The 13,826-nt window shown below is 40.1% G+C and overlaps 1 protein-coding gene across 3 annotated transcripts in view; it reads right to left on the bottom strand.

Annotated features, from left to right (window-relative positions):
- NEGR1 (neuronal growth regulator 1) overlaps window positions 1-13,826 on the bottom strand; it is a 626,594-nt gene that overhangs the window by 188,601 nt on the left and 424,167 nt on the right. For all 3 annotated transcript variants that reach the window (XM_075131735.1, XM_075131734.1, XM_048862624.2), the window contains exon 4: window positions 1,145-1,276. In XM_075131735.1, the coding sequence (XP_074987836.1) occupies window positions 1,145-1,276 (132 nt within the window). The remainder of the gene's footprint in view (window positions 1-1,144; window positions 1,277-13,826) is intronic.

The raw sequence follows: 13,826 nt of genomic DNA, 5'->3' as shown, positions 1-13,826 counted from the left end.
GTTAGCGACACTAACTTTTGAAGAAGACACAAACCAAAGTCCTTGCAACTTGTAATTATTTAAGATCCCAAGGCAATTTTCAAGAGAAGAGGAGTGTTAATCCTGGTGACCTGGCCAAATTACAATCTGAGTAATTGCATTTAGCCTACCTAAAATTTCCCTTGTAGTTTCACCTGAAGAATTTATTCTCATTTCCTCCCCTTAAAGTTATGTAGTTTTACTAGCATATAATTAGTGTAATATTTCAAATCAAAAGAGTAGTGTAACTGCTCTAAATTGACAGGAGAGAGCTATCCTGTCGCTTAATTACTCCAGCTCCCACAAGCAGTAGTAGGTATGCCAGCAGGAAAAGCTCTCCCTCTGACATAGCAGTGTCCACACTGTTGCTCAAGGGAGTGACTAATTCACATCCCTGAGTGACATAATTTATGTTGATTTAAACTGTAGAGTAGCCTTAATCTGAAAGCAAACCACTGACAAAAAAAGCCCACGTAAGAACAGACTTGACAGACTATAAAGAAATCTAACAGCCAGTCTTATGCACTTCCATTGATATCAGTCATCTCTACTAAGATGTTAATGAAATAATTGCATTCTAGCAGAGCTTCTCATGTATTTGTACCAGGGTTATATCATAATAAGACCTTCTATTTAATATACTTCCTCTGAGATAGACCAGTCTAAATGATCTCTTCTTCCTACATTACTATACAACTGCGCACAATTAAACCACAGAACACTGTGGCAAAGGAAAAGAATATAGCCTTCAATGTCCAAATACAGGGATTCCAGTCCTATTAGTAATAATGAGAATTACACAGTTCAATCTCCAGTTTGAAAAAATATCACCACCCCAGAATCTGACTTATGTCCACAAAAGCAACAAATGTGAAATGTCAACCATTACCATCATCCATTTTGCAGAAGGGTTGGAGGACACATAGATAATTTCAACCTTTATTCCACAATGTCTCCCTTTTGTGGGATTAACTCGGACCGCGAGTGTCCAGGATGTTTCGCTACTTTAACAGAAAAGTGCTACTATTTCACCAGCTTGTTGCCACTTTACTACAGTAGTCTGTTTTCTTCTCAGCTGTGTTTTCCTCTCCACTGGATTTAGTGATCAAAAAGTAACAGGACTTACAGTTTACTGTGACTTTTACTTTTTTCACATCTGGGATTGAGACATCATTTTCTGCACTGCATTCATATTCCCCAGCCTGGTCTCTTGTAATTCCATAGATATCCAGATATTGTCCATTTTCAAATGGTTTTGCTGAAATGAAAAGAGAACGAGAGAGAATAAATTAGAGAAAGTTTAACCGGAGGTGCATGAAGCATCATTCAGGTATAATAACAAAACTCATGATTTTCTTCTGGATATTTCTGACAAAATTATTCCAAATGACACTGGGCAATTATTACAGCCTTTGTTCTCCTACCTACAGAAAACAATTTTAAGGAAAAGAGAGAAAGTTTAACAAGTGATACTTTAACAACTACTTCCCAGGAAGGGGTATACACATGTTCCTTATAATTTTTTTCTTGTATACACATGTTCTTTATACATTTATCTAATACATGTTCAACATACATTAGATAAACACTGCAAAATGGGCATATATCTATCAATCTTCTAGCACGGTAGATTAAATTCACCAATATGGTTCCGTATATATTGACTTTTACAAAATATAACATGCTGCTTTGACTGGGAAACTGACACATTTTATATATTTTTATTGGGAAAAAACATTTTGACTAAAGCTTCTGAATAAAAATATTTTATCAACATAGACATCCATTATATTCTAGAAAAAAGAAAAGGAGTACTTGTGGCACCTTAGAGACTAACCAATTTATTTGAGCATAAGCTTTGTGAGCTACAGCTCACAAAGCTTATGCTCAAATAAATTGGTTAGTCTCTAAGGTGCCACAAGTACTCCTTTTCTTTTTGCGAACACAGACTAACACGGCTGTTACTCTGAAACCTGTCACTATATTCTAGCTCATCCAGAAATCTGTATACATTATTGTAGATGCCTGCTTTCAAAAATCAAGAACTAATCAAGAATCAAAACAAATAGAAAGATAACTGAGCAATGGAATAGCTAATCTCTCTCTACTAAGGAGTGTTTATATTGTACTAAATTCTTTATTCAATCTTCCCTCAGGCAAACTGCCAGTGAAAAATGGATTTAGTAAGAGCTAAGTCAAAACTGAGCAAAGACATCTGGGTCGGCCCATTCCACAGTAAGCAAAAATGTTATCATAATTAACAGTAATGGCCAGATATTTATTTGATATAAAACAAGTTCAGAAAACAACTCAGGTACGTGTATACATCACTCGTTGTGGAAGCAGTTATGAATGTGTTATTTATTCTGAAGAAGGACAGTTTATGTCTCAAAGGACGAACTAGCTGTCAGGATGCATGGGCCGAGCTGACAGTACTGCTGCAAACTTAAGCTGTGACCTTGAGTAAGTTGCCACAACTCTCTGAACCTCAATTTCCCCAACACTGCAGAGAAGTGTTGCCAGGTTTATTGTAAGCACTTTGAGATCCTTAGACGGAAAGTTCATTTTTCTGTCCTTTGAGCAGTTCTCAATAGACTAAAGAATAAATAAAATACCTTTAAATTCTGCACAAAGTTATAAACATTCACAACAAAAATAAAATAAATTGAAAAATATTAATTAAATCTTACTAAAATGCCCAACAGTGGTTATAATAAATCACATGTTGGAATATACATGCTTAAAAGGGGGGAGGAATTGCTGGAAATTGCTATCCACACTGTGACAACACAGATAAGGTTTGGTCAACTGTTAAGAACCCTGCAAACAATGTACAGAGCAATGGTAAAATCTTGAAATAGTTGTATCAGAAATTCACTCCATGCAGAGGATGAGTACAAGGCCTGTTCATTGCTTAAGTTCCACTTAACCCTTATTTTGAGGATTTAATTGGTATATAGGCCTCCTGCAGGTTCTCTACACAGGAGTTTCTATACTTATCAAGATGTCACTCACTAACAGGTCCCAGACACTCCAGCTCATTCACAGGGAAAAAATCCCACAGAAAATACCAGTTCCAAAAGGTAGGAATGAAAAAACTGCAATGGAAAAAATATAAATTGAACTGAACAGTGATAAAATCTAGTGAAATAATGTACAGGATACAGTAAATTGCACCATGATGGTTTTTCCCCATGTTGTTCATAAGAGATAAATTATGAAAAGTAATCTTCCACAAAAGAACCAGCTGTTACTTTTCATATGGTTGGCTGCTGTTATATGCCACTGTTGCCAGGTTGAATCAATTTATTGGAAAATGTTATTTAATATCACTCTGAACAGAAACGTATGTCGTTGTACTGTACTTCCTAAAACATATATTTGCTTGTATGTACTATCACGTTCTTGAATGCGCTGTACAGTGTATGCTGTTGAGGCTCTGTATGAGAACACTGTGTCCCAGACACTAATTTTGGCTTAAGAAAACTATTTCACTGCATAAACCAAGGAACGCTTTGCTGATTAATCTGTCAAAGTTCATACATTTGGCATAGAGGGTGGCATTTCAGAAATTGATTGTGTCATTGTGGCTTGTGGTGGAGCAAGAAAACCACAGGTGACAGGGCTGCATCAGACTCCCTACGGATTGCAATCCAGTTTAGTGGCTGGAGGAGCAGCCACTCTTTTATGCCCTCTCTGCAGGCTCTGGGGGAATCGGATCTAGATAGTTAAGCATATATTGGCTTCTCTTCCCACAAGGGACAGACTGGCTCTCAGTAAAAAGGGTGATGTGAGTGTTTTATGCAGGTTCTCCGTGTGTAGAAGAATTTTATCCTATTAGAGAAATGAAAGCAGACGACATGTCATATGGGAGAACGTCAGACAACCCAAACAATCAATAATCCATATAGAAACAGCAGGATATCAATAACCAACACCAAACTGTGAACAGACTCCCTCTTCAGCGCCTCCAAACCCAGGCTGATAAGCACTCTTGGTAAATCATACGGCACACAGATTTCACTGGAGTAACATATAAAATCATGTTAACTATTGTTTTTTCCTTTATTTCCAGTGCAACACAGTGTAACAGCAGCTAGATGGAGGCCCACCTCTGCTCCCTGGTCAGCCTTTTATACAGCTTGTTTTTTTCCCTGGGTTCTCCAGTTGGTGAGCTAATTACCTCCTGAGTTCACCAGGCTCTCTACAGATGTAAGTGATTCATTCTACCCTTGCAAACTCAATCAAGCTACCTAACTCCTTCCTACTCTAACTGCACTCAGTGTTCTGGGTGATCTAAGGGTATGTCTACACAGTGTTAAAAGACCTGAGGCACAGCCGCAGTTGGCCTGGGTCAGTTGACTCAGGCTTATAGGGGTTGGGCTGAGGGGCTAAAAATTACTGTGTAGACATTCAGACTCAGGCTGGAACCCAAACTTTCGGACCCTCTACCCTTGCATGATAGCCACTTTCAGCAATTTCTCTCCACTTTTAAGCAAATTTTGAGCCCCAGAGTCTGAGTCAGCTGACCCAGGCCAAAACCAAGTTTGTAATCCCTGTGTAGACATATCCTAAGTGACCGGGGTGCTGTCCTCCAGAGGGCTCTATTTGTAGCTGCTTACAGCTCTCTGGCACACTCACAAAAAGAGCAGGATACACAATCCACCCTCACTCCTCTCTGCGGGAAGTTACATCATAAAAGATTAAAAATGTGATAGTGTATCTCCTACAGAGGATTGTAAACAAAAGTAATATAAGAATATCCTAATCCTTACCTCTAGGAGCACTTAAAGCTAGAACTGAGTTACAAGGAAGAAAAAAGTTTCAATGGGATCAGAGGTGTACTTTACAAAATATTATGGGAAGCACTGGGTACAAAGTCCAAAAAGGGTTCAGTGAAAGGCTACCAAATCTCCATGAACTTATTTAGCTACACAGAGGAAACCCTATCAAATTTCACATCCCAAAGGGCAATGCTCCAGTGAATCATATATGAAATGTTAGTATTTTTTATTCATCCCAAAGGATCTGCTCCAGTTTGTGAAAGACTCTTTAGTTTTCCCAGTTTGTATGATAATCCTGCATCTAAAAGCACATTGTATAGAGGCCACTTGCTTTTTGTTTAAAGATCATATTGCAACATGAAGGAAATCAACTGACAAAAGCTGGGTGAGTATTATTCCAATTTTACAAAGGAAACTGAGATACAGAGGAGTTAAATGACTTGCTCACAGCTACACAGCAAGTAAGTGGTGGATATGGGAACAGAAATCGAAGCTGAAATCCTTGTCTCACTGACATTAGTGGAGTTTTTCTAATGAAGTCAGTGGGATCAGGATTTCAGCCTAAGTGTCTTGATGGTCTACTCTAACCACTAGACCACACTGCTTCCCTGGAAAGAACTTTCCATACACTGTAACTGTGCATACTAAAAATAATCACAATACTCAGTTTGGGTAAGTCATCCTACTTGTGATTATCCACACAAACGTAGGCTAAGTCTGTGATAGCTAAATTTATGAGATAACAATTACATGGGAGGCTGTCAATAGGTAAGCACACAATTTGTTTATAACACTGAGAAAACAATGCATAAAACACTAAAAAAGTATACACTACTGTATGTTAAAAATCCTTTTAAAATTATGAGATTAAAAACTCTCCAACCTAAAATTCTTTGGGGATTGGATCAATCGTGAAAATTTGGAGACAGGGTATGTCTAATCTTAGTGGTAATTAATGCCTTTTTCAATTCTGACTACCAACATCAATTTGGAAAGAAGACAGTAAGTGAAGTGTAGTGTCTTGCAAATCCACAAAATAGATATCCAGGATTAGACCCACTGGCCACTAACTAACACTCCTCACTAGAAACCCAAGGTTATTTTTTTTAATGCATAAACATAAGGAAATTCCCCAACTTCCTCTCTCCTATCTCTAGCCTTCTTAACCATTCCTTGATTGTAACTACGCTTGTGGCATTTACTTTGCAGTCTGAATGAGATAATACTCAGCCTCAGCAGAGATCAATATCACTGCCACTCCATATTGACAGAAGTGACAGGTTTATGTATTCGGCACAACTCTGCTACCACACAAATAGCATTAGTTCCCAGATTTGGTAAGCAGTCATCAGTCCAGTTGAAAATTATCAACAGAAACAATATCTGCAGGGAAAGTGAATGTGTAAATAAGTATTGACAAAAGACTGCTTCTTGGTACTGTTAGGGAGAAAGGGTGTTGAATAACAAATTGCTACTGCTCTAACTCATCACAACTACTATGTAGAAAACTTGGGTTAGGGTCGCATGGTACCCATGTGGAAGATGGCTGCCTAGTTCCAGACCTCCTCACTCCCACGTATTAATTCATCTCTGATAATTACTTTCCTAACAAACTAACAATACATTTCTGACATAAAAGTTTAAATTAACCCCCTGGATAAACTTCAAACTATTGAATATGAATTCCAATGAAAAATGAGAGGCAACAAAAGACCTACGTTTGAATCACCTAAGCAGCTTAAGGGAGAGGTTGCAAGGCTATAGTAGAACCTAGCCCAGACATTACAGCACTGAAAGAATTCCTCAAAGACTGACTAGATTCAATCTCAAAAGATATTCATGGACTCTCTAAACATGTAAAATCCCGAATGTCCCACTTGGAAAATAAGCTACAAAAAACTGCCATTGAAACCAGTGAAATTAAAGAAGAAACTGCCTCCTTCAAGTTTAGATTAGACAAACGGGAAGAAAAACAATATGGCTTAGAAAACAGATCTTGAAGAAAGAACCTTCATCTCTGGGGCATTGCTGAGGGGCTAAAGGAGAAGGATATTACCAGCTTTCTTCAGAAACTGATCCCTGACAAACTTAAATTGGACCCCCCAGTTTCCCCCATTAGACATTGAAAGGGCTCACTGAATGCCTGGTAATAGAAGGCAGGAGTCTAAGCCCAGACCCATCATCTTCAAACTGTTGAAGTTCAATGTTAAAGTAATCTTAATGAATGCTGCAAGAAAAACTGAAACCCTTATGTACAAAGGTCACAAAATTTCTCCTTTTCCTCACTTCTCAGCTGAACTTAACAAAAAGAGGGCTGCATTCAATGGCATACAAAATTATTTTGAGGGGGACCAATGTCAGATATAGCATCAAGTACCCATTCACCTTCACTATGGATTTAGAAGACTCCGGGGGCATTTGGCAAAACCTCCTCCGAAGCTTGGCAGATACTTCAAAGACTGAGACTGAGGCCAGATTTGAGAATCATAAAAGCATACCTCAACAAGTTTAAAAATCAGTTTGTTTTCCTATGTTTTCTATGTAGATATGGTAATATTCACTTTATATAATCTTCTAATTCCTAGAAGATAACCAGCTAGGTTGAACTTTTCTTTGATCTCCTTTGGGACTGAGCAATAACAACAACTGAATAGCACTGTGATGCATAAAGCAACAGTTTAACACTAAGCTGGGATTTACAGCGCCACTGCTAGACAGAATCTCTTGAAGAGCTCTGCCTCTGATAGGTCATGTTATGGTAATCACACGTCCCTTGGAACAGTAAATATTCCTGACGTGTAAAGTAGACTATAACCTAAACATTAAATAGCATTAGTTATTCAAATTGTGCAGGGCATTTGACATACTATGAACATGAATTTTTTATATTGTTGTATTTTTCATATTTAGATTTGGTACTAGTTTATATTTGATTTACCAAATCAACTATAAATTTACAAGTGATGAGTCTGTGTATATATACATATGTTTATGAATGTATACATAAAACCTTCTGTAGGTAGAAATATATTATACATGTTTTTGAATACCCAATGGTGTTTACAGGGTAATATTTGACTTCAAATATATTTGCATGTAGAAATGTTTAGACTATTAGTAGATAATATAGGGAGGGGAAAAGCAGATGGAACTGAAGCCATCAGGGATCCGAACATGCCCACCCTGGCTTGCTTTAAGTCTGTTAATTTTTTCTTTTCTGTTACAAATATACTTTGGAAGACACATGATATTATTTAACTATAGATCTTTTTGTATACCTAACTCCCTTAGAGGCTCAACTGAAGGCATAAATTCATTCAAAACTAACCCGTATCTAATATGTATAATACAGACCAGATCCTAGAGATTTTACAGTATCAGTGAGGAAATATGTATCTTTAGAATAAGGTTATATGTCTTAATATACAATTTAAAACTTTGCATGAATATTCTTGGAGTATGTTTCTGGAATATGAGGGGACTTAATCAACCTTCCAAAAGAATTAAAATCCTGAGATACCTCAGGTCAAAAAAGTTCCAAGTAGCTTTACTGCAGGAAACTCATATAGCATAAATAGATGCCAAAGGAATCAAGAAGATGTGGCTAGGTGTTGAGTTTCATCCATCATTAAATTCTAAGAGCAGAGGCACAAACATCTTATTTCATAAAAGAATAACTTCTCAATATATACAGTCTTGATCTGATTCTGAGGGAAGATACATTCTTTTTGAAGGCTGTTTCAACTCAAAAAAGTTAATTCTAGGAAGCATTTACAAACCAAGTGGATTCTGAATTTTTCAAAGACATTGCAGACATTCTTTCTAATAAAAAAAGACATTTCTGCATTACCGAGAGGCTACTGGAATACTATGGTAGACAGACATCTGGACAAATCCAGTCTCTCAAAGTACAAGGGGCCAACCCTCATTAGAGTAGAACCTCAGAGTTATGAATGCCTTGGGAATGGAGGTTGTTCGTAACTCTGAAATGTTAATGAAGCTTACAATTGAACATTGACTCAAAACAGCTTTACTATGCAGAAGAAAATGTTGCTTTTAACCATCTTAATTTAAATGAAACAATCACAGAAACAGTTTCCTTACCATGTCAATTTGTTTTTAAACTTTCCCTTTATTTTTTTAGTAGTTTACATTTAACACAGTACTGTAGTGTATTTGCTTTTTTTTTTCCCCCTGCTGGTGCCTGATTGTGTACTTCCAGTTCCAAATGAAGTGTGTGGTTGACTGGTCAGTTCGTAACTCTGAGGTTCTACTACATTAATGAATGAATTCGATTTAAAATATATATGGAGACTGAAACACCCCAAGAAGCATGACTATACATATTTCTCTACAGTACATTTATCTTACTCTAGAACTGACTTTTCTTGTGTCTTCAGAATTCCAGCATACCTAGAAGTAGCTACTGATAATATATCAATTTCAGATCATGCTCCCATTATACTTGCCTTATACCCTTCTTACACATCATTAAAATTTTCAAGGTGGAAGCGGAACACACTGCTACTAAAAGATGCAAAGTTTTGTCCCATAGTCGATTCAGTCATCTCTAACTCCACACACACAAAAAACCACTCAGTTACCTCAGATTTCTTCTTCTGGGAAGCTCTGAGAGCTACCGTGGAGTTGAATGCATAAAGCATGTCTCCCAAAAGAAGAATGAAAGACTCAATAGTAGACTCTTTGAACAAGTAAATAGATGAGTTGCAGAGATTGCACATAACTGACCAAAATAATGAAAAAGTTCTATGTTCTCTATTCAATGACAAATATAAATATAATGAACGCTTATCCAGCCAAGTGAAATTTGCACTCAACAGCGTCTAAGAAAGATAGTATGAATGGGGAGATTAAGCAGGTAAACTTCTTGTCCGGAGACTTAAGATGGAACAGGCCCACGACAGCGTTTCTTCCTTATTACAAGAAGATGGGCGGTGGGGGAGGCAAGGAGCTATCCTTAAATCAGTAGATATAAATAATCAAATTAAACAATTCTATAAAGATTGATATAAATTGGACAACCAATCTGACTCTAATAAATTTGACCCTTTCATTGAATACCCTAACTTCAGAACAATACCCTAAATTCAGAACAAGTGTTGTTTTTATACCCTAACTTCAGAAGGGAAAGTTACTCACCTTACAAAAAGAAAAGGAGTACTTGTGGCACCTTAGAGACTAACAAATTTATTTGAGCATAAGCTTTCATGAGCTACAGCTCACTTCACTGGGTGCATTCAGTTCAATTTTCCACTGATTGCATCCGATGAAGTGAGCTGTAGCTTACGAAAGCTTATGCTCAAATAAATTTGTTAGTCTCTAAGGTGCGACAAGTCCTCCTTTTCTTTTTGCGAATACAGACTAACATGGCTGCTACTCTGAAAACTACTCACCTTGCAGTAACTGAAGTTCTTTGAGATGTGTGTCCCTGTGGGTGCTCCACTCTAGGTGTCGGTGTGTCTCAGCGCCGTTGATCAGAGATTTTTGGTAGCAATGCCTGGTTGGGATGCAGGCGCTCAGCTGGTATCTCCCGTCTCGTTGGAATCTTCCTGAGCACCTGCGTCCCGCACCCGCCTCAGTTCCTTCTCTACCATGGAGCAATTATACTAGTACTCCAAAGTAGAGGGGAGGAAGGTGGGGAGTGGAGCACCCACAGGGACATACATCTCAAAGAACTTCAGTTACTGCAAGGTGAGTAACTTCCCTTTCTTCTTTGAGTGCTGTCCCTGTGAGTGCTCCACTCTAGGTGAATGTGTAGTAGTTCCCACTATGGTTGGCGGGACTTTGGAGATGGGGCAGTCAGTACTATAGAGAATACTGTATGGCCTACTATGGTGTCTGCTGTGGTATACTGCGTGATAGCACAGTGTTTGGCAAACGTGTGTTCAGATGACCATGTAGCCGCTTTATAGAGGTCAGAAATGGGTACATTATGTAGGAAGGCAACGGATGTCGACATTGCTTGAGTGGAATGAGTTCCAATGCCTTCGGGCAGTTGAATATTTTGAATACAGTAAGAGGATCTGATGCAGTCAAAGATCCACTTGGACAGACGTTGTTTACAGATAGCTGTACCTTTCAATCTTTCAGTGATGGAGACAAAGAGTCGTGGAGATTTACAAAATGGCTTAGTCCTGTCTAAGTAAAAGGTGATTGCTTGCCTGACGTCGAGAGTATACAGGGATGCCCCGTGTGGAGTCTTGTGAGGTTTGGGATAAAAAGTAGGCAAGTATATCGGTTGGTTAAGGTGGAAGGTGGATACCACCTTAGGGAGAAATTTAGGATGTAGTCTCAGAGTGACTTTGTCTTTGGAGAAGATTGTGTAGGGAGGATGGGCCATCAGGGCGCTTATTTCACCTACTCTCCTTGCTGATGTTATTGCAACTAAGAAAGCTACCTTCATGGACATATGGAGAAGGGAAGAGGTAGCTAAAGGCTCGAATGGAGGTTTCATGAGAGCGTGAAGAACAAGGTTAAGATTCCATGTAGCTGCCATTGGGTAAATTTCAGGGTAGAGATTTTGCAGGTCCATGAGCATTCGTTTTATGGTGGGGTGGCTAAAGAGTGAATAACCTTCTAACAGGTCATGGAAGGTGGTAAGCGCTGCCAGGTGTACTTTGATGGAGCTGAGCGAAAGTCCGTCCTGTTTTAGTTTCAGGAGGTAGTCTAGAATGTTAGGGAGGGTCACCGTATTGGGCATTAAGTGATTATGTGAGCACCAGAGGAAGAAATGCTTCCACTTCTGCAGGTGAGTTTTACGAGTTGAGTCTTTTCTACTGTGCAGGAGGACGTATCGGACTTGCTCTGAACAGGCTAGTTCATGGGTTTGGAACCATAAAGGACCCAGGCTGTCAGGTGGAGTTTTTGGAGATGGGGGTGAAGAACCCGACTGTTGTCCTGGGAAAGGAGGTCTGGCCTGTTGGGGAGAGCCCGTGGATGACGGGAGGACATGCGGAGTAGGTAAGGATACCACGTCTGTCTCGGCCAAGCTGGGGCAATAAGGATGACCCAGGCCTTCTTGTCTGCGATCTTCTGAAGAATCTTGTGTAGCAGAGGGATTGGTGGGAGTTGTTCCACAGGATGAGGAACGCGTCTCCTAGGGATGCAGTCCCGAGTCCTGCTCTGGAGCAAAACAGCCGACATTTCGATTCTGGGTTGTGGCAAAGTGGTCTATTGATGGGGTGTCCCAGAGGGAGAAGAGCTTTTGAAGTCTTGCAGGATGCAGTTCCCATTCATGTTCTGTTGAGAAGTGTCTGCTGAGTGCGTCGGCAGTAGTGTTGTGGCAGCCTGATAGGTAGGAAGCGATGATTTGTATTTGATGTTGTATGCACCAATTCCATAGTCGGATGGCTTCCATGCAAAGGGAATGTGATTGGGCTCCCCCTTGTCTGTTGACATAGTACATACATGCTTTGTTGTCTGTTAAGACCCAAATAGATTTGTTCTTTATAAGGGGAAGAAAGTGAATGCATGCTCACCTCACTGCTCTGAGCTCTAAGAGACTTATGTGTAGGTACGTCTCTGATGCAGACCACCGGCCTTGTGCCCTGTGTCCCCCTAGATGCGCTCCCCAACCGATTAGCGAATTGTCTGTGGTGAGCACGAGCGTTGAGGATCGTTGCTGGAAGGAAACCCCCATGCAGAGGTTTTCTGGTCTTGTCCACCAATGTAGGGAAGCTAGAACACTGGGAGGAGTTAGCAGCGTCCCTAAGGTGTGTCTGTTGGGTTTGAAGTTGGAATTGAGCCAGCCCTGAAGACATCTCATGTGTAGCCTGGCATACTGGACCACGAAGGTGGTGGCTGCCATGTGACCAAGGAGCTGTAGACAGATTCTTGCCTGTATCCTGGGACGAATAGAGAGCGTGCATATGAGCTGCGTAATAGCAAGGAATCTGTGATATGGGAGTGAGGCTCTGCTCTGGATTGAGTCGAGATGAGCTCTGATGAACTCGATCTGTTGTGTGGGTGTCAGGGTGGATTTTTGGATGTTTATTTGGAGGCCTAGGCTGTGAAAGAAGGAGGTGGCAAAACGGGTAGCTTGAAGTGTCTCGCCATTGGAGTTGCCCTTGATGAGGCAATCATCCAGGTAGGGGAAAAGTGTGATCCCATGTTTGTGGAGGTGAGCCATGACCATGGCTAGAGTTTTGGAAAAGACTGTCGGCACTGTGGAAAGGCCAAAAGGAAGAACTCTGTATTGAAAATGGTCGTGACTGATTGAGAATCGTAGGAAGCATCTGTGAGCTGGATGAATTGATATATGAAAATATGCAACCTGTAGGTTGAGGGCTGTGAACCAGTCCCCTTGATCCAGTGCAGGAATTATTGTGCCCAGTGAGACCATCTTGAATTTTTGTATCCTCACTAATTTGTTCAGTCAGCGTAGCTCTGGTATAGGCCTCCATCCCCTGGTCTTTTTCTGGGTCAGGAAGTAATGGAAGTAGAACCCTTTCCCTCGATGTTGGGTCAGCACAGATTCCACTGCGTCTAGCTGGAGAAGGTGAGCTGCTTGTAGACGAAGTAGGTGCTTGTGAGAGGGGTCCCTGAAGAGGGACGGGGAAGGGGGAAGGGTAGGAGGATAGGATATGAATGGGATAGAGTAACCGGACTGAATTATTTTGAGGACCCAGCGACCCTGTGTAATACACTGCCAGGCATCTTGGAAACTCTGGAGGCGGTGGCCAAATGGGCAAGTAGGCTGTGGAATCAAGGGGTGGTTGCGCAGACCCTCGACCAACATTTCAAAATTGTTGTTTATTCCCGGATGGGTGGGAGGTGATTGCTTGAGCTTGATTTTGTCTGTGCTTAGGGTATCTAGAGCGATTCCTATTTACGTCATATGGTTTGGGTTGAGACCGATAATATTGTTGCGTATGCAGTCTTTGGTAAGGTTGGTATTGTCTCCTGGGAAGAGATGGGTGAATACCCAGGGTGCACAATGTCGCTCTAGAATCTTTCATGGTGTGAAATACTTCATCTTTTTTTTTTTGGAAAACAGTGTCTTTA

The sequence above is a fragment of the Caretta caretta genome, chromosome 8, assembly GCF_965140235.1.
Source record: "Caretta caretta isolate rCarCar2 chromosome 8, rCarCar1.hap1, whole genome shotgun sequence".
Taxonomy (NCBI): Eukaryota; Metazoa; Chordata; order Testudines; family Cheloniidae; genus Caretta; species Caretta caretta.
This window is presented reverse-complemented; position numbering and strand designations above follow the sequence as displayed.